We start from the raw sequence: 22,432 nt of genomic DNA on the forward strand, positions 1-22,432 counted from the left end.
CAGTGTCGCTGAGCTTACAGCAGAGATTTGGGGAAGTCAGTGACCTTTGTCTTTTTCTTTGGAGAAAACTGCAATATGGAGTTACGCTGATGGATAAACTAGTATTTCTACTAGTACATTTATTTATTTATTTGTCAAATTTGTCACCACCCATCTTCTCCGACCGGAGGGACTCTGGGTGGTTTACAATATAAAACAATAAATATATAATAAAATTCCAATAAAATACACTACAAAACAGTTTCACAATTTTCTCGCATGGATTGAGTTTACACATTTAACTAAGCCATAGTTTGGGTGAGAACCATTTGAAAGCACCAGGAAGTGGGGAGAGCTGCCAGAAGGTGGAAAGGAATTTTACCGTTAGCTAAGTAAGAAAGGTTTTTTTTTTTTTTTTGCTGTTTGATGTATGGGAATGTTTGCAGCTTTTGGGAAGGGTGAGAACTGTAAGGGAGATTTTAGTTTAGCTGTTGTGCGTGTTTTTCCTCAGACTGAGCTTTACATTGAAATGGATCACTTCTATTAAGTAAAGATTTCTCTCATATCCTTTAATGTCTTTAAATTAATATCTGCAGACCAGTTTCATCACAAGAACACTGCAAAGACTAGTCCAGGCAGTCGCCAGGAGACAAGACTGATTTGAAGGTGCGTGCGCGCACATACACACAATAGTTTGGTAATTGGCTAAGCTACATTTGGTTATGGTGAAGGCATAAACCATGGTCTGCTCTCCTGAATGACTAGGCTTACTGTCAGCCCCATCAAGCAGAGCAGACAAAAATCAACTCCACAGGAAGGCTAAGACTATTTTTACTGAGAGTGGCTCTAATAACACAATCATGTAAATCTGATTATGCTGTGCCTCCTCCATTTCTTATACCCATGTGAATTAGGGAGGTGTCTGTCTGAGCAGCTTACTCATGATTTCTGCTTGTTTTGGACTTAAGCCATTTTCCCCCCCTCATCACTTTGGTAATGGATCTGGCTTATCTCTGTCAAGATCACTTTCCTTACTCTCTACATTTGAGAGTTTCCCAGTCTGTACATATTCCCATTTATATTTGTTTGTTTCTTTTTTAATGGCTAGCTGGCTACCAATGCATCTGGCCCATGCATATAAAACCAGCTTGGTTGCCACCTCACCTCCTTAGCAATTCAATCACCAAAAAAGGAGCATCATTCTAACTCACCCCTTTAGATGATTTGGGTAGCAATCATCCAAGGGAATTAACACCAGAAGAGACAAATGTGTATGCTTTTATTTATTTATTTATTTATTTGATGTTTTTTTATTTATTGACAGGGCTTATATGGCTGCCTATCTCATATTATGATTCTAGGCAGCTCACAACAATCCATAAAACATACTCTTCCCACCAGATGCCACACCAAACATCCTCACAGCTCAACCCCCACATCCTAGCCCAATGCTTGGGGGGAAGAGCTAGGTCTTCACAGCCCTCCCGAAGACTAAAGGGGAAGGAGGTGGGAGGCTGCTCCAAAGGGCTGGGCAGCCACTGAGAAGACACACCTCTGAGGTCCCATCAGACAGCAACATTTAAGAGTGGGGACCTGGAGTGCACCCTCCTATCTAACCTAGTAGGATGGGCAGATACCCTCAGGGAGATGCTGCAGACATGTTTCTACTAGTCTTTTTCTTTATTTTGGGATTGAGATGTAAAAGAGCCAAACTATGAGTGAACAGATAAAAGAAGTCAAAATAACTTTAAAAAAAAAATGAACGATGCATTGATATCCTTATATGAAGGTATTTTTCACAACAATGCTGCTTGGTTCTGTATTCCCACATTATTAGGATGTCAAAATGATAGATGCTAGGGAGAATAATAATTCTTTTGACATTCTACCTAGGATGAGGGAAGCAGCTGAGGGTTAAAATTATGTTATTTATCTCTACCTTTCATTCTATGAAGCCCTATTTCTTGACCTACTTCTCTAGCTATCTAGAGTAAGAGAAAAAACACAGTCAATGAGATGATTATTTTTAGCATTTTTTTTTTTTCAGTTTAACACTTCTCTGGAATCAGGCACGCAGATATCTTTGAATGACAAGTATACATGACAATGGTGGAAACTGTATAAACATTTACTTAGAAGTAAATTCCACTCAGTCGGTAGGGCTTATTTCTGAATAAATGTCTATATAATTACTCTACAGAGGGCCTGCTCTAGAATAAGCCCTTTGAAATTAATATTGTGCATGCTATAAATATTTTCCCCTCTAATCCTCACAGTATTTCATTATTTACATATATTTCTGGCATGCTGTGATGTCTACTTTGCATGCTTGCTCTCTCTTATTTTGCAGCAAAAAAGTGAAGGAGGAAACTTTAAGGTCACTTAAAAACCTAAAATATATTTATTATAGCATATGCTTTCATCTGCTAGAATCCACTCCATTAGAGGTGTCCTCTGGTGAAGTCATCTGTAGTCTGAAAAACTATGTGCTATAATAATTATTTTAGAAGTTGGGATGCTACAAATCTCCTCCTCCCCACTCAATCTTTTTGACTGTATCTGTATCAAGTCCACCACAGTTGGGGAAATCAAAGTAGTAAAAACTACAGAGATTTCAGTAAGGTATCTTTCATACTCGATGGGTATAAATGCAGAATTATGGAACCTCTAATAGGAATCTCCAAGGCTCGTTTATAGTGAGTTAATTAAGGTGGAGTCTCTTTGAATGATCTGAAACAGGTTCTTCCCACGTTTCTCTCCATCTGGGCTAAGCTGCCATTTATGAGAGAAGCTGCCAACTGATTTGCCTACTATATCTTGATGGTTTTCATCTGTGATCTTTTCCCAGTGTCCCCACAATTTTTCATTATCTTTAACTTAGAAAAAAAGTAGTAAATGGTGAAGGGTACACATTTTCATTAGATTTAAACGATTATGGCCCTTTTCTAAACCTCCCATTTTTTCCCCTCCTAAGAAAGCTTGAGACCAATAACTAGGGCCTGAGATACACTACAGTAGAGATTCTCAATGTTCTCAAGGCTAGTGGACTATATGGAACTTGAGGAACATTTTACAAACAGTCTTACCAATTGGCTGCCACAGAATGGTCTCTGTGTCTTAAAAGTGAGTTCAGAAGAAGGAAGAGACATGGATTGTTCATTTGTAGTTGTGTTTTATGCAACATTTACTGATGAAAATATAAAATATAGGCAGAAGCTTAAGTGATAGAGCTAAGGAATCCAAATACTGATGTCATTCTCCTGTGTTCGTCAAACTTAGATTGCTACTAAATTGGGTAGATAGCCCACAGCAAAAGTGAGGCAAAGCTTCAGTGACAGATGATATATTCTCTGCTCTTCCAAAGGACTAGAGTTTTTATAGGTCATTTGCTTGCACTTTCTGAAGTCCTTTAGAATCTTCTTAAAACATGCAAAGATTATGCTGTACCCATGAAGGTCCTCTTTCTTCTGATTGGTACCCTTGCTTGTCCGAGCATTCAAGGAAGCAATCAAGAAATGCTTGAGCATTACACATTGTTTTGCAGTCTGTTGTTATTGCTCAAAGAATCTTTAATAAAATAAGGCAATAAGATAAAATAAGGGAAGTGTTGCCAGGTTCTTTGGCCTCAGTAGATGCTAAAGTGAGGACACAGGAATGCTAGGATGGAATTTCAGACTGTGCATAGCATTCTGCAGTTTGTTTGGTTTAGTCTGCTTGTGTGGACTCAGCCACTGTGGTTATAAGCTATGCTTTATAGCTTTAGAGTACCATGTTGTGAAACCAGACTACCAGGGCTTACTCAAAAAATAAAACAAAAACTGGTTACAGCAAGTACGGTGTAGCTGATGTTTGAACCCATCTGGAGTCTTTCCTACAGAAACATAAGAGTCCTCACCACCCAACTGGTGTTTTTATAATACAGCCACTGTTAGGTAAGAAAAAAAGCTATACAATTATATGTCCCTAAGTGGTTCTGGCCTCAACAGGATAACATAATCTGAGATGCAACAATTTGGACAATCACCAACTCTTTGCTGTCATTTAAGGAACTTCCAAATTTTTGTCACCCAGCAAGTATTCCCAGCTTCAAGGTATTATTGAGATGTTTTGCAAAGCAATTAGTGGCGAGGAAATACCTGTTTCCTAAGAGTTTTTAGATAGATAGATAGGTAGGTAGGTAGGTAGGTAGGTAGATAGAAGAAGATTTCATAAGTAGTAACATCAGAACAGAAAAACAAGACAAAAAGGCACTTTGTTCGTGTTCATACCTGATGATGTTCTTCGCTAGTATTTTAACTTAATGCTAGCTTTTCTTCAATAGGTGCTCTAGGACATAAAACATTGAGTTCTCTTAAATGTCAGATGAGCTGTCTTGTGTTGTATTTTGTGGGCTTTACTGATTCAGTGACTATGATCCCATGAGGATAGGGTTGCCAGATCTTATGGCCCAACCTGATCATTCGACTTCCAAATTTCTTTTAACTCCAGAGCTTTAGAAAAATATTAAAATCCTAGGGAGAGGTGATAGAGACAACAGGGTAGACTGTATGGCTCTTGACCTGGTACCTTCCTACAATATTTCATGATTAAGCTTCTCCCTGGTCTAGTGTCTGTTCTCACTGCGATTTCTCCTTCTTACACCATCTACTACCTTCCAGGCGCTATTCCCTATGTGTACCACAGGGCCCAAGAGACACATTTCTAGGGTAAACTTCTGTCTGAGTTGACTAGTTTTAAACATAATGCTCAATGAATTGAACTATAGGCATGGCTCATTGCTGAGAGCGTAGCCAGTAATCTATTGAATGGAGGTGGGAGGGGGAGGGACTGTAAGGAGAATAATTGGATAAAGGGAACTCTAAGGATTGCCTTCTTAGTAAAATATCAGGGACATTAACATTGATAGAGAAATATGGCAGTCATCCAGTCTCACCGCTCAAAGGTAATGTTAATGTGCATGGGTTGTAAAATATTTATTTCCTTCTTCTTTGAAAGGCCAAGTATCCAGATGCACTCCCCCAGTTTTGAATCTCTTCACCATGAATTTTAAAGTGGCAAGTCTGCGAAACTTTGGGAAGAGAAAAGGGACAGGCAACAAAATCCACCCTCAATACCACAGTCAGACAATTAATCAAACACATGAAGAAACAGAGCATCACTTCCATTCCAGTTGGGTTGCTTTACATGTAGTGGCAGGAAGTTGCCCCTTAGTGCAATGTGAACCTTCCACACCCATTGGTAGGTAAAATAAAATTAAATAACTTTTGTAGCTATAAGATATCAGGATTTAGGAAGAATTAGGCATGTTTAATTTCATGCTGACCACTTGGAAATCACTGGAAATATATATCTGAGAGGAAATTATAAGGACTAATGGGTTAAAATTATGGGAGGTAAGAGGGGGAGTCAGATTAAACATGAGGAAATGCAGAGTATCAATAAGAGCAGTTTTACAATAGAATAAGCTTCCCAGAATATGTTCCCTCATTTACTGAAAGGCTTACATACAGCCTGTCAAAATAAAGATTTCCCCAGACAGCTCTCAGAGTATCTTTAATAATATTTTAAAACCAATCCATATTGCTAAAGCAACAGCGAACAAAATAGAAGATGATTAGACATTAGCCCAAAATAAAAAAGAACAGTTTCAAAAGCAAACCCATCATTTAAACCAAAAATAGGTTGAAAGCAAAAATGTACTTTTTGAAGGAGTCGTGGAAAAGTGTTGATATCTCAGTTGTCTTCCGCCTGTAAATTGTGAAAGGAAGATTAAATATTTAAATATTTCATATTTTAAAGAAGATGGTTAAGATGAGCTTCCTCCAATATTCTGGATTTTGTCCTTCATCAAACAGATACAGCATGAAATACAGTTTCGAAGAAAAATAGAGAAAAGGGTGCCTGTAGCCCTAAATGCTAAATGTGTGTTTTTCACGCATTTCAGGGATGTGAAGGGTGTGGGTGCAAGGCAGCATCCACACCCCATATGAGTCCTGTATGTGAAGAAGTGAATAGTGTACAGGATTGATGCTATTTTCTAAAGGTTGTAGGTGAAGCTAGCATAAGATATGTTTCAGTGGAGTTTCTTCTTGTATTTCTGCTCTTCTTGGAGAAAAAGAATAAAGTTCTTATCTATCTTATTGACCATCACATACTTACGTTAGGAATTTATATTACAATTTGTTAATTAAAGTTACCATTTCTTTGTCCTAAAAGTGAGCTGGATGGTTTAATCAAGCCAGACAGCTACATGTCCTGTTCAGACTCTGCACCAGACAGGTTCTCAAAGAATATTCTTTATTAATAACTATTCACAACAGTTAAGTCCTTGAAATACACAGACTAATTAGACAAAGACCAATTGGGCACATCAAGACAGCAGAGAGGATCTTCCACTGGAGGCAAAACTGGATTCAACTGAAATACAACGTCTGGAGACAGCAGTGCTCAAACTGGATCAACACCAGAACAATACCGGAACAGCATGGACACTAGGTAACTGGCTCCCTGGACCTGGAAGCCAGACTACGAGCAGCAGACAGGGATGAACTGAAAACCTGAAGCAGGACTCAAACTTGGAGCAAGGCTAGACTCAACTGAGGTCTCTGGATTGGGTTGTATTTTATGACACAAAGGCTGGAAAACAAGGCTTGGAACTTGAGCTAGGCTGGACTCGGCTGGAAGCTCTGGACTAGGCTGGATTCTCTGGACACGAGACTTGGAACAAGGCTTGGAACTCGGAACTAGGCTGGGTTCTCTGAACTAGAGACTTGGAGTAAGGCTGGAAACTGGGAACCAGACTGGACTTGGCTGGCAGCCTTGAATTAGGCTGGGTTCTCTGGATCGGAGATTTGGAACAAGACTGGAAACTGGGAATAAAACTGGACTCAGCTGGAAACCCTGAACTAGGCTGGGTTCTCTGAACTGGAGACTTGCAGACAAGGCTTGAAACTGGAGCAGGGATGGGCTTGGCTGACTCTGTCTCCTCACTGGCAGCAGAAGCAGGATTCAATCCATCTCCGGAGTGGAGCTCGAGCGCTGGTTCCTCTTCGGCTGCAGACGCTGCCTCCGATACTGGTAAGGACTCTTCTTCTGAAGCTGCAGAGTTAGAGGATGGGTTGTCTCTGGCAGCTCGCTCTCTGCGTGGCAGACTTTTATCCCGATCTTTGGCGCACATGGAGTCTCCTGCAGCCAATCGAGCTGCCTTCTCCTTCGTGTGCTTTTCAGCCCGTCTCTGGCGCGCATGGATTGGCGTATTCAAATCCTCCTCCGGATCTCGCCCAAGAGGCGTTGTAAGTTCTTCTCACTCTGCTGAGTCATGCCGGAGTTTCGTTTCTCCAATTCCAGCCTGGTAAGTTTCCAATTCCCCCTCTGGCTCAGAAAGTGAAATTAATTCTGAGTCAGAGGCAAGCTTGGTTCTGACACTACAGAGGGGTTACATCTTGAGATACACAGGCAGAATTTATCTGTAAAGTTGTATCGGGGAAACCAGTGTGTCTTTTGGGCTCTACTTGTTCTGTTCCCTTCTATGGATCTCTACTGAATTCAGGCCATTCTGAGCTTAATTAAGACGTTTGCATAGAGATGGAGGAATAAATATAGAGGAAACTGGCCAAGTTTTGCAGCTACTAAAAATGTTATCATTTGCATTCCGTGACAAGCTGATACGTTTGTGTCTCTGGTGGCAAATGCCACGTAGCTATAAAATGAGAAGTGATAATACCTTGTGATAAATATTCTAACCTGTGTTTTTATTTGCTATTGACATTATATGTGCTCTTTTCTTTTTTAATGCTGGTTTCATATTGAAGGGGTTCAGTAAGATTAATATTTATGGGCTGAATAATGGAGATATCTCTGTAATTTAGTCTGAGGGATCGGTTTTCACATTATGTTTTAATATTGTAAAGTGTTAGTACAGTGCCGTGAGTCACGTCTGCACCTCAAATATAGGGAAAGAGAATTTGTGAGTGGCAATTCCAGCTTGGATTCGTATTGATATCTGAAGTCACAAAGCTGCTTTTCCCCCTCGCTTAGTGGAAGGAAAAAAATGACTGTAATGTATGCCAACAACATCATTCTCATTTCCTGTACCAAGATTGGCTTTAGAAGATTATTGGCCAGATTAGCTGATTATTGTGAAAAGGAAAAGTTGAGGATAAGATAGAATAAAACAAAGATCTTTGGTAGAAGCAATACGATGGATGGTCTATGCCCACCAAATATAGCAATGCCTCTCTTTTAGATACCTAAGTTTCACCTATCATAAGTCCTGTGTATGGAACAAATTTTAACCACCATTCTAGCAATTGCCCAGTGCACAGTGGGGGCTATTTCTAAGTTTTTCTATTCCAAAGAAGGGCAGCTGCCAGCCCCAACACTTAAATTTTAAAATATTCCAGGGTAAGGTGATAGCCCAGATGCTGATCTGGGCATGGGATGAGAATGTTATTGCCCAATCGGAAGTAGTCCAACACTTCATAAGGAAGATTGTGGGATTCCCCCAGGGCACCCCAGCTGCTCATCCAAGGGCAGAGGTAGGATTACCTTCCATCACCATCAGACTACATCTTCACTAGATGGGGCACTGTAAGAAACTAGGAAGCCTTAAAGAATTCCAACTCACCAGACTTTGTTTCTTCCCTTACATGGCTGGGAATCAATGGAGCATATTTTGTCTTCTATCCTACAGATGTATTCCTTTGGGGGAACTCAGCTCTTGGAACAGAGAAAATATTAGAGATAGGCTTTTTGAAAGGGTGCCAATAAAGATGATACTATAGTACAGACATCCAAATTTTCATCTTGGTTTCAGCATATCTTGAAGAGAGCCTTTGTAAGTGCCCTGTTGAACAATGTCTCTGTTCCTGTGGTGCTGGTCAAGTGGAGGACATAATTCACAATGAGATTAAGGCCAAATTATTGATGGTAGGTGTATTTCTAGGTGCGAAGATTACTGCAGATGCTGACTGCAGTCAGGAAATCAGAAGATGCTTAATCCTTGGGAGAAGAGCAATGACCAATCTTGATAAAATAGTTAAGAGCAGAGACATCACCCTGACAACAAAGGTCTGCATAGTTAAAGCAATGGTGTTCCCCGTAGTGACATATGGCTGTGAGAGCTGGACCATAAGGAAGACTGAGAGAAGGAAGATCAATGCTTTTGAACTGTGGTGTTGGAGGAAAATTCTGAGAGTGCCTTGGACTGCAAGAAGATCCAACCCGTCCATCCTCCAGGAAATAAAGCCAGACTGCTCACTTGAGGGAATGATATTAAAGGCAAAACCGAAATACTTTGGCCACATAATGAGAAGACAAGACACCCTGGAGAAGATGCTGATGCTGGGGAGAGTGGAGGGCAAAAGGAAGAGGGACCAACCAAGGGCAAGGTGGATGGATGATATTCTAGAGGTGACGGACCCGTCCCTGGGGGAGCTGGGGTTGTTGACGACTGACAGGAAGCTCTGGCGTGGGCTGGTCCATGAAGTCACAAAGAGTCAGAAGCGACTAAACAAATAAACAACAACAAGGTGTATTCATGGGCACAAACCTTTAGTGGGTGAATGATCTCCTTTTGTATGTATTTCCAACTGTTTGTTCTCCAGTTGCTACCTTTGCTTTGTCATCATTTAAACTCAGAAAGACATTTTTAAGTTCTTAATCATGTCTCTGACCCCGACTTGCTTTGACTTCTTTGTATCTAACACTCTTTTTTATTCTGTTGCATTCTATTGTGATTTTGTTTTATTGTATTTTATGCTCTGTCACATTGTTATGACCTATGGTTTCAACAATAAACTTACTTACTTACAATATATTTCCACATTGGGCAAAACTGGTTCCAAAATTAGCAGATTGACATGATGGTGGGTCCTATAATGTGTTTCTTTAAGTATGCTGGTCTATGACTGAAAGAAAGTTGATTGATTGATTGATTGATTGTACTTCTCTAATGTTCCTTTAAACATTTTTTTAAACGTGTCTTCTGTTCTCTTCCTTGTGATAATGCTTTTCAGGAAGAGGTGATTTCTTGTACTTATTGCTATTAAATAACCCTTAGAAAAGCTGCTTAAATCCTAAAGAAATAATAATCTGGGTTCATGTTTATGGGGACCCTTCCTCTATTTGCTGCTCCAAGCAGAGGTCAAAAGAGGCAGGGTGGATTTTCATGGTCCCAGGGTCTTTGTGTCCATATTGTGACCCTTTTTGATCCATCTGAAGGGACCAGGGTTTGCATAGCTTTTCTTTGAGAGGAGGACCTGGGAAGGTGTCAGGTAAACCAGACAGAAAACATCAATTAGTTGAACAATTCTACTTTATTGTCAGGCTACATTAATAGAATCTGAAAGTACAAATTTCCTGCTCTCCCTATTTATCGCTTGAGTGTTCAGGGCAGGTCTTTCCCAAGTTTCTTTTTTAGAATGTCACCCTCTCTTGGACTCTCTTTCCTTTCATCTGATCATTCCCTAGGCTGCCTCTCTTCCCTCTGTTCTCCAAGGTCTCCCTCACATTCCATCACAGAAGGTGACTTCCCTCTCTGGGCATCTCCCCTGTTTATTTCAGAGGTCCCAGTATCATGGCCACTGGGAACTTCTCAGCCTTCTCTGCACTTATATTGGTCCAGGAAGGACTGTTACATACTGACCCAACTGAGCTTGTCCTGTAAATTTGGCACTTTCTTCATGGCCCCTCCATACCATTACTCTGTTTTCTTTATCACAACTTGTCATAACCATTGTGTTGGCAATATAGTAAGTCAGGCATTATAGCACCCTGATTCTTAAAGTTGACAACAAAGATTTATTGGAGGGGGGAGGGTTGGTTACAAGACCCCTATCCAGGGCAGAGGATGGTGACTGGGTTTGCACCAGGATGGTGGCAAAAATCTGAAGCACAGAAATAAGTGATCAGCATGTAGAATGTCCTTGATGACGCTATGTCTCTCAAAGCTATTATAGTTGGAGCCAATCAATTTTTAACCTGATATTGGCTTTATTGATTCATTCACATTTCTTCCTAGCATATACTACAGGAACAAATATCATCCTTTATAAGGTTAAGATTTAAACAGCTAACACACACACACACACACAAACACACACACAGAGTACACACACATTTCAAACTAGGAGTTATGAGTTTGCCTATCAATTTAATACTGCACCTGGAGCAGGCTACCGTTGTTTCCCCCACCCCCAGTAATGGAAGGTAATTTGAGAATGAGCATTACTCATGAAATGCCCTGTTTTGTTCCCAGTATTATTTCGTTTATTCGCTCAGATTTGCTCTAAGCACATTAAACAGAGAAAAGAAATTATATTCATCCATCCGTCTCCACATATTCATCTCTAGTAACAGTGGAAAACTCCTAAGTACACAAAAGAACAATCTCACTGAGTTTTGGGTTCATTTCTTCTTCCGCCTTTTTCCACTTTATGGAATACTAGACAACCCATGACCCATTGGACCATCATTCCACAGATATTTCCTTACCTAAACAGAGAAACAGAATGACCACAGTAGGGCAAAAAAGCAGTGGGAGCAGGAGTGACTTCTGACTTCCTGCTGGCTTCCCCATTGACTTTCCTTGTGAGAAGCTGGCAGGGAGCATCAGAAATCTTCCTTCCTTCCCTCCCTCCCCCCCTCCCTTCTCTTTCCTGCCTTCCTTCTGGGGTGCAGAACAGGTCAGGAAGGGTGTGCAGGGGTGTGCAAGAGGTGCTGCACAGGGGTTGGGGTGGGTGAATGGGGGTCACACAAGAGGTGCCACGCAGGTCAGGGAGGGGGTTTGGGAAGGCTTGGGAAGGGTGTGTGGAGGTGTGTGAGTGATTGGAGCAGTGTAATCCCAGGGGGGCTGGGGAAGTTGCACAGGTGGGGGAGCCTTCCCCAAGCAACTTGCAACCTTCCCTGCCAGCTTCCCCATTGACGTGTGGGAAGCGATCAGGGTGCATTGGAAATGGGGACTACATGACCACAGTTGACCATGGCAGTGCAGCGGTGCTGAAGCAGCATCAGTGTGGCAGTGCCGAAGCAGCTCAACTTCCTCAAATTTCATTCCTGTAAGAGTAATATGTCCTGGCATTCTGTAAGTTGGCCCATTTAAGGTACCTGGCTTCAAAAACTGTTGCCCTGTGATGCACCATTTCACCCAGTTGAAGGTTACAAACAGACATATGAGTTTTAGTAGTATATAGATATTCTAGAATAAGGTGCTGGCAATTTCAATTTTTTAATAAATATTTTTTATTATATTTTAGTGCTTAGTTGTTTGCTGATTTCCAGTGGATGGGAAGTTGATTGTAGAGCAGAACTGCACTGCATTATATTTGAAGGAGTACTAGAGAATTATGCATTCCCTGCTCATCTCCCAAGACAGCGGTGCTTCCAAAATCTGGAATAATTTCTTATTTCAAGGAGCTGGATTTCCATCCCCCCACCATCTCTGGCAATATTGTAGAATATCTGCCAGAGAAAGCTGTTGGAGGAAATCTAATTGAATTGGATGGGACTGACACTGAACTGTATATTATGCATACAGTCATGTAAAAGATCTGATTAAAAATTAGAATGCAACATATCAACATTTAGCTCCACTGTAATTGGATAAAGGAAAATTAAAGGCTGTCTCAGCCTACAGAATAACACTGATTTAATAGACAACTAGATAACTCATGGCCCATTGGGTCATTGCTTCAGAAATATTTCCTTATCTAAAAAGAAGAAAAACAGAATGACCACAGACAGATTGCTATTGGTTTGCTTTGAAAATTAAAGAGGAAAACATCAGTTTATTAAAGAAGAAAGATCCATACCAAGAGAAATATAGATGATTTTTGTTTAGCAAAATATGCTTTTGATGACATTTCTGGTTGATCTGCTATCCTCTAAGAATACTCTAACGTTTTCATTTCTTTTTCCCTGACTTAAAGTGACAAACAGCTAACCATGCTGGAATACTGGTTTCTCTAGATAAATCAGCACATTCTCCATGGTTTGTCTTTGTGCTTTATGTATTTATCATGGTTCATTATTCAATGTGCATAGTAATGCATTGTTATTTCTTGTTGTTTGTCATTTGGAGCTGATGATGCCAGCCATCATCTCCAAGTATTGCAAGCTGTCATAGGTGCAATGGTACTCTGAAATTATTTTCAAACCACCTCCTTGTTTTTTCAACATAAACATGCCATGATCTTGCTTCAAGTTTGGTGTTGTTTGGTATAATGACAGCAACTTCTTTGGCAATTTATGCATTACATTTTATCTCATGTTCAAATGCCAGTCTCAGTGACAATGGATCAATGACAGTGGATGCTTCTGGCATGTCTCAAGTGTGTTCCTTTGCAGGTTGAAGGGACACAAAGAATGGGTTTTGTTTTCATAGCAGGTTCTCCAATAATTCAACAATCTCACATTGAACTCCATCATGGTGGAGTACACCCATTCTCAATTCTACACTGTCCTGAGGATCCATGAAGGGAATTTGAAGGAATTCGGTTTGCTGGTTGGGGTCTGGCTTTAAAAGTCCGACGTAACAATGGATTTGCCCTTGAATAATCACAGAAGGACTCCATCTGTTCTTTGTTGGAAGGACTTCTTTGGCAACAAAGATGTCTTTTGGAAGACACAGTTGTATTGTCTGACGTTCTTCCTGAACTTGTTTGCCATAGGTTCATCACTGCTGGATAAATGGAGGAATTCCTTAGGTAGAGGTTGCAAATTCCTATCCTGACCTTTCCCTTCATACAGCAGAAATTGGCAGTTTTTCCAGGGAATAGGAAGGCCCAACCATGAGGGAAGACTTTGGCTAGCTTATTTGTTTGTTTGTTTGTTTGTTTGTTTATTTATTTATTTATTTATTTATTTATTTATAAATTTATTAACCGCCCATCGCTCCGCAACAGGGGGATTCTGGGTGGCTTACAATAAAACAAAATTAAAATATAAAACCATTACAATTAAAAATACAATAAAAATATAATTATAATAAAATCTGCATGGCGAAGAGATCTTAATCAGTCCTTCAGTGTGGTAGGTCCCTCTGGATCACTTCATCGCTCTAGCCATCCCCAGGTATAATTATTTGCCCTCCCATTCCAAGCCTGCCTACAAAACCAGGTCTTTAATCTTTTGCAGAAGTCCAGGAGCGAGGGGACCTGTCTCACCTCTGGGGGAAGGATTTTTCAAAGGGCGGGAGCTAAAGCAGAGAAGGCACGCTTCCGAGACCCCGCTAGATGGAATTCTTTTATAGATGGGGCCCGTAACATGCCCTCCCTGCATGACCGGATGGGGCGGGTCAATGTAATAGGGATGAGACAGTCCCTCTGATATCCTGGTCCCATGCCATGTAGGGCTTTAAAGGTAATAACCAACACCTTGAATTGGACCCAGAAGCAAACTGGGACCCAGTGCAGCTCACGCAACAAAGGTGTTATGTGTGCAAATCTCGGAGCACCCAAGATTGTCCGTGCAGCTGCATTCTGCACCAGCTGTAGCTTCCGGATATTCTTCAAGGGTAGCCCCATGTACAGCACATTACAGTAATCTATATGGGAGATAACCAGGGCATGAGTGACTGTTTGGAGGGCTTCTCGGTCCTGGAAAGGGCATAACTGGTGCACAACACGAAGTTGTGCAAAGGCCCTCCTGGCCACGACTGCCACCTGCTCTTCGAGCAGGAGTTGTGAGTCCAAGAGGACCCCCAAGTTACGCACCAGATCTGTCTGGGGCAGTGCGACCCCATCCAGCATTAAAGATGACAAATTCCTGGGACACGAGTTGCCATTAATCCACAGCCATTCCATCTTACTAGGGTTCAGTCGAAGCCTGTTGTTCCCCATCCAGGCCCCCACAGCCCCCAGACACTTGGAAAGGGTGGTCACAGCATCACTTACTTCACCCAGAATGGAGATGTACAACTGAGTATCATCAATATACTGATGTTACCTCATCCCATGGTGATGAATGATCTCACCCAGTGGTTTCATGTTGTCATGAGTACTGATGGCGAGCAGGAGGGGGCCTCTATCCAAGGGGGAAAATGCATGCGTAGTACTGAGGAATTAAGCAGCCATTCAAAGAGACACCGATCAGACCCACCTTAACTTCCGGGGTTTATCTGTCTGGGTTTTCCCCATGCTTCTTCAGTTGGTTAGGATTCTGTTTAATGTAGCAGTAATAAACACTAGAGACCTACTCCTCGTCTCAGTGTGATTTCTGACTGTTAGGACACATGTAGATGTTAAAAAGGAGAGGGGAGAGTACTGATCCCTGCAGCACCCCACAAAGAAGGGGCCGTGGGGCTGATCTCTCCTCCCCTATCAACACCGACTGGGACCGGCCCTGGAGGAAGGAGGCAAACCAGCGCAAGACTACGCCGCCCACCCCCAACTCCCTGAGCCAACCCAAAGGATACCATGGTTGATGGTATCGAAAGCCACTGATAGGTCAAGAAGAGCCAGGATGGATGCACTGCCTCCGTCCCGCTCCTGCCAGAGATCATCCATAAGTGCTACCAATGCCATTTCTGTCCCATAACTGGGTCTGAAACCTGACTGAAAGGGTCTAGATAATCTGTTTCATCCAGGATCTTCTGGAGCTGCAACTCCACCACTTTCTCAACCATTTTCCCCAAAAAGGGGAGGTGGGAGACTGGGCAAAAAATACCCAGTATGCTGGGGTTCAGCGATGGTTTCTTGAGGAGGAGGCACACCAGCACCTCCTTGAAGGCTACCAGAAATACCCGCTTTCTCAAGGATGCATTTATCATCGCGTGGACCCAACCACACGTCCCCTCCCGAGCTGCCTTCACCAGCCAGGAGGGGCATGGATCTAATTGGCAAGTGGTGGTGTTTACAGTCTGGAGGATCCTGTCCACTTCCTCAGGCCCAACAGGATCAAACTGTTCCCAGAAAACAAGGCAAGAACGTTCCCCGGGTATCTCCCCAGATACTGCCTCATGCTCAGAGTCCAACTTGGAGCAAATCTGAGCAATTTTATCCCACAGATGCCTGGAAAACTCCTCAGCTTGGCCCTGAAGATAGATCTCTAGGTCCCCTTTCCCCAGAAGGGATCGAATAATCTTGAACAGGGCCGCTGGGCAGCATTCTGCGGATGCAATAAGAGTGGAGAAATACTGGCATTTTGGTGCTCTTACCGCCACAAGGTAGGCCTTAATAGCTGCTCTAGCTTGTCTTTGGTCAGATTCAGTCTTTGTCTTCCTCCAGCAGCACTCTAGGTGTCTCTTAGTCCTCTTCAGAACCCTCAGCTCCTCCGTGAACCAAGGGGAGTGTCGGGTTCGATGGGATAAGAGAGGCCACACAGGCATGATCCTGTCCAAGGCTCCAGCTGCCTCCCTATTCAAGGCAGCAGCCAGGGCCCCTGCTGGACTGTGCAGCAGATCCCCGGGTATAACCCCCAGCTCCCTCTGAAACCCTGCTGGGTCCATTAGTCACCGGGGGCAGACCAATCGAATAGGTCCTGCCTCCCTGTGGAGGGGGGTGGCATAGGAGAATCTCAGGCTCACCAGGGCATGATCTGGCCATGACAGTGGGGATAGCTGTAACTCTCCCCTCAGATCATGTTGCCACTGTTCCGACAAGAAAACTAAATCTGGGGTGAGGCCACTGTCCCGAGTTGGGTCTTGAATGATCTGAATCAGGTCCATGACCACCATGGTGGTCATGAACTCCCGAGCTGCCTCCGAGGTTCGTCCCAGGGACGGCAGGTTGAAGTCCCCCAAAACCATAAGCTTGGGGAACTCCACCGCCAACCCCAAGATGGCCTCCAGCAGCTCAGGCAGGGAGGTTGCTATGGAGCAGGGAGGCTGGTACACTAGCAACACCCCCAACTGTTTCCGAGAACCCAACTTGAAAAACAGGGTTTCACACCCAGTCACTTGTGGAGCATGGCTCCTGAAGGCCACAAGAGATTCCTGGATGATGACAGCCACCCCACCTCCCCTGCCCTGAGATCTCAGCTGGTGCCATACTCGAAACCTGGCTGGGCACATCTCTGAAAGAGGGATGCCTCCCCCCGGGCCCAGCCAGGTTTCAGTAATGCATGCCAGATCCGCCCCCTTGTCTGTGATCAAGTCACAAATGAGGGGGGCCTTGCTGTTAATAGACCTGGAATTACAAAGCAGCAGCCGTAGATCAGGGCCTCCAGGGGTCTGCTGACCAGGGTCTGGGTTTGAGCATGGAGGGCCAGAACACGCCACCAGTAGTAAACATCGGGGGTGTCTTCCCTGTAGATGGCCTGCCCTACGGCTCCCGCCATAACGTCCCTGGCCCGTCACCACCTCGATCCTCTGTCCTGCCCTACAATCCCCAAGGCTTGTAATCTATTCGCCCCCAATCCTGGACTCCAAAGACCCCTGGTTAAAAATAGAGATTCCTCCATCCAAGCATACAATTACTCACCCCTTCATACACTCACTCAATCACAAAGCAATGGCGGGCCCTTCAAACCCACCAGCCCAGGCTCTCGGCGTTGTCAGGGTCTCACCATCGCCTACCCACTCATTCACTGTGCCCCCCTTGGCTTCTCTCACTAGTTGAGGTGGCACACAACCACTACTCCTCGCCCCCTGTCTCTCTTTCAGGAGGTGAGTATTCCCATACAGTCCTTCCCAATCGATAACCTGTACTCCCTTTCCCGCCTCCCACACATGGGAGGGAGTACCCCATTCAACTTGGAGGAATCTCAACAGAACTGACAGGCTGTTGATAACTAAAAGAGTGGTGGGCGATCCACAATAAGTCCTGAGGTCTCAGCTCTTAAAACAAAAATCAACACCCGCAGACCAGTTCTTCTACTGGGGAGTCTAGAACTTCTATGGGTCACTGGACCTCCACTCAGTCCATTTATCCAGGGGCTGCCCCAATGTTGCTGCTCACTCTGCCCACTGCGCCGTCGATGTTCACACCAGTTGAGTTGGGCCAATGCCCTCCATGTTATCTGGAGAGCTCTGGCCAAAGCCCCGGGAGCTGTTTTTCACGGCCAGGTGGTTCCTTCTATCGGTGACTCACCCAAGGCCTGCAGCACTGCTGGTATTCTCAGCATCCACCATTCTCCACAATTGCCGCCCCCCCCAACTCATTCAGGGGGCTTCAGCATGCTTCCCTGCCATAGCTCTGGCGGCACCTCCAATGCCCACACGAGGCCCGTTGCGCTGCGGATATCCCCCAGGTCCAGTCGCTGCTGGGTCCACTGCGCTGCCGGTGTCCGCATCTGCTGGGTCCCGGTGCTGCTGAGGCCCAGCACGGCCCAGCAAGGCACTCCCCCCTTGCCTGGGGGGGCCCTAGCAGCAGCAGCCCCGGCAGCAGTTCCAGCCGCGAACGGCTCCAGCTCTGGCCGCTCCAGCGTCCACAACTCTCTGCTCCACTCCAGCTCCCACTCCAGCCCTGGGTCATCCCAGCTCCACGCTCCGTGCCCCGTCAGGACCCACAAGCCTCTGCCGTCGCTCCATCCAGGGGGCTCCCCCAGTCCCACACCAGCCCACGAGGTAAGGGGTTACGAACACCCCAACCTCAACAGGCGGACCAGTGGGCCAGGGTAAAATCTAAAATTCAAAATTAGAGCCCACACCCCAGAGCGCTTGCTTGGTGTTTACTTGCGGCCGCCATGTTCTTTGGTTGGTGGCTATCCCACCAACATCACCAGAAATATTACGCCATGCGAGTTGTGCATTTTCCCTTGCTCTTTCTCTGTTGAGGTCTTGTCGCTGAAGGCAGGTATTGTCATGCTGAGGAACTCTCGCAGCAATTACTGCTTGCCACAGATTCTTGAGTTGATCTTCCCTTTCTTCCCCCGCCTCTTCTTGCGTCCTCATTCTGTGGCTTTCGTTGTCATTCTGGAGATGTGCAGCTCTTTCATCCGCTGTCCATATCTTTTGCTATTTGTTCTTTGTCTCTGATCCTGGAGATACGCATTTCTCTGCTCCTTTGTCTCTTCCTCTTGTTGTCATTCTGGAGATGTGCATCATCTCCTCCTCTGTCTCTCCCCCTCTCACGTTACGTGTCCTGACTGATCCTGGAGTCATGCGGCCCTGGACTCATCCGATTCTTGTTCTCTCCCCCTCCTTGCTGCTTCCCAATGATGTTTGGTGTCATCGGTTGACCATGACATCCCCCTTCTCTTTCCACATGGCATAATTAAGCTGACAATATTTATTTATTTGTTTGTTTGTTTGTTTGTTTATTTATTAGTTCAGACTTCTTGCTGGCTTACTTTGCCAAATTTAAATCCCTGAGGTATATGGTGCTGTCATCATCTCAGAAGAGTTCACACTTCCTGCTGGCTTCCCTATTGATTTGTGGGAAGCCGGCAGAGAGCATTGGAAATGATGATCACATGACTGCGGCTGACCATAGCAGCAGGGTTGCATTGAAGGAGCCACAACTTTTCCAAATTTCAATCCCATGGGAGTAATGGGACCCAGATTTTGGATGCATACTTTAAGTTAGCCCATTTGAGGTATGTTGATTCAAAAACTGTTGCCCTATGATGCACCGTTTCACACAGTTGAAGGTTACAGACAGACAAACAGGAGAGCTTTAGTGGTATATGGATGGTGATCATGTCTGTGACACAAATGCAGTGGTACTGTTTTAGTGCTGTGAAAACTAGAAATAATAAGACAATTTTCAAATGATCTTTCTTCTATTTTCAGTCTATTCCAACTATGAAAATTAATATGAACCAGATATTCTTGCTTTCCACACTGCTACAGCTCTGTCTCTGATATACTTGCTAATGTCATATGATCTAAGTAGGGCAACCTATTTAGGACATGCTGGAATTTGTATGAGAGGAAGGTACGAAAGATAAGAAGTAGAGGATGAAATTAGGGCTGTGTCGTGTTGATTTTTAAAATATAAATGGAAATAAAGAAGCTTAAGTATTTGTCTTGGGTTCTGGATTTTTACACTGTGGTGGCAAGAATTGGATGGCTTTCCTCAGTTTCATTCCACCATTATTTTTCTTCCACACCTAAGATTCTGTTTCCTTTGTGGGTTGTAGTATTGACTGTGGGTTACATATGTTTTGGCTATTCAAGTTGAGAATATTGTGAAGGCAAGATAATGTGTGTTACTTATTTATTGCTAAGCAGCAGTTCAAAAACATGCAAATGCGAGTAGATTAATAAGTACTGCTTCGGCGGGCAAGTAACGGCATTCCGTTTAGTCATGCCGGCCACATGACCATGGAGGAAGTGTCTACGGACAAACGCTGGCTCTCCGGCTTTGAAATGGAGATGAGCACCACCCCCTAGAGTCGGACGCGACTGGACTTAATGTCAAGGGAAACCTTTACCTTTACCTTTTAGCAGGAAGTTAGAACATTTGCACTTTGTGTATGAGAAATACAAGATCATTTGGGCAACTTTAAGAAATCCTTTTGTCCTAATGTTCATATTTTCTTTGAACATAATGCATTTGTCTTGAAGGGGAGAGAAGGAAGGAGAAACCCAGCATATTAATGTTTTAAGACAAATAATTACTTGCAATTTGGGGAATATGGGAGAAGAAATGATTCAGTAACAGTTAGCAGAGAAACGAGGGATCTCTCATAATGAAAACCATGACAGTTATCAGCCAGATAGAAACTATAAATATAAAATTAATAGGTGAAGACAAGATGGAGTCAGTTGGACTCCTGATGACTCATTTTGCTATAAGCATGTCTCTATGATTTGGCATTGGTCCCCAATGTGTTTCAAAGGATGACATCTCTGTTCCTTTAGAAATCAACCTGGAGTTAATTGTTATATAGCTGACATCCCTGTGTTTGTGCAATAGGACTCCATCCAATTATAGGAAACATCTGCAAGTTGTCTTATATTTCATGATTTTAGATGAAAAATCCACATTCTGACTGACAGAGAAGAAAGTGACGGGATGGTGATTGTTAGCCAGTTGTAACAGCACATGCATTGCATATAAAAGGGCCCTAGTTTGGCCCTGGCATTTCACTCAATTTGCAGCTTCAGGGAGGTTCAAACTGGTGAGAGCAGCCAGTGCCATGATAGCAGCTTTAATGCTCTGGCCCCACAATATGCAAGCTTCTCATGTTCCACTTCCCCCTCATGATTTCAGAAACAGTGACTATAACATTGACTCTGACATTGACTTCTCCTAAGCATCTCCTAAGATTTTCTGTCTTTAGCCCCATAATGATGCTTCAAGAAACAAAATGAAACGAGTTCTAGAAACTATGACCAGAGGACTTTTTTTTTTTTAATCTGTTCAATTATGTCCAGTTCTCAGAGACTGCCTGGACAAGTCCCCACAGTTTTCTTGACAAAGTTTTTTGGAAGTGGTTTGCCATTGCCTTCTTCCTAGGGCTGAGAGAGAGTGACTGCCCCAAGGTCACCCAGCTGGTTTTGTGACTAAGGCAGGACTAGAACTCACGGTCTCCTGGTTTCTGGCCTGGTGCCTTCACCACTACACCAAAATGCCTCTAAAGGAAAATTAGCATGTCCTATTTCTTGCCACTCACTTCAGGGTGTGTCCATAATAGCAATACACATCCAAATAATTATTTGCAAGTGCAGAGCTGATAAATGCTGAAATTTCCACCTCAACTCAATGCTCCCTGCCAAGTCTTTTGAAATTAAAAGTTGATGATCAGATGAAGGACTTAGGGCATAATATATATTGTATTAAATGTGTCTCTCCTCCATTCTGTTTCCTCTCTAGATACCACAACATATTCCATTGAACAATCTGAGCACTTTAAGCCATGCAAAGATAAGGATCTTGCATATTGTCTCCATGACGGGGAATGCTTTGTCATCGAAACTCTAACAGGATCTCACAAGCACTGCCGGTAAGTCTTTCTAGATGAAAGGTTGATCATCACTGTGTTTTATAAATCATGGTAGTATTCATATACGATTAAAACAAGCAAAATAAACATACCTACCTTAGAATATTCTTTTTTTAAAAAAATAACAACAGCAAGTAGGAAACCCAATCAGGTTTCAGGTCTAAAGTTTATGATAATTTGTCAGTAAAGATTGCTGATGGTATCTATAAGCACCCATCTGTCAATAAACATTGTGGATGAGAACAGTGATTCTTATTAAGCTGATTTTCCCCAAGCACAGGATAATTTGTTATTGGAAGGAAGAAGCTGATCAAAAGGTATGCATTTGGAGATGGAAGCTGTTTTTAATGTTTCATTGCTAGGTGATTTTTCACTTCCCTTTATATTTGGAGGTGAAAGAAGAATACAGATAAAGGGCATTCAGTTGTTCAATAGAAGTTCTGTACAATCGAATTAATGTTTGAGAATACCATTGAGTTTAGGATTGAGGCATTTTTGGATAGGGACCATCAGTGTCCACATTGTCTTGTAGAAGTGAGGTTTGCATGCAAGAATGTTGACCAATGGTATAACATCTAATTAACATTTAGTATTAAGTTTCCTATATCAAAGGGATGGTATTATT

General features: G+C 43.2%; 1 protein-coding gene across 1 annotated transcript in view; it reads left to right on the forward strand.

Moving 5' to 3' along the window:
• Positions 1–21,811, forward strand: part of LOC134500405 (pro-neuregulin-3, membrane-bound isoform-like) — a 217,660-nt gene extending 195,849 nt beyond the window's left edge. The window contains exon 2 of the mRNA XM_063307722.1: positions 21,678–21,811. Within this exon, the coding sequence (XP_063163792.1) occupies positions 21,678–21,811 (134 nt within the window). The remainder of the gene's footprint in view (positions 1–21,677) is intronic.
• The last annotated feature ends 621 nt before the right edge of the window (positions 21,812–22,432 follow it).

Source organism: Candoia aspera, chromosome 6, assembly GCF_035149785.1.
Source record: "Candoia aspera isolate rCanAsp1 chromosome 6, rCanAsp1.hap2, whole genome shotgun sequence".
NCBI lineage: Eukaryota > Metazoa > Chordata > Lepidosauria > Squamata > Boidae > Candoia > Candoia aspera.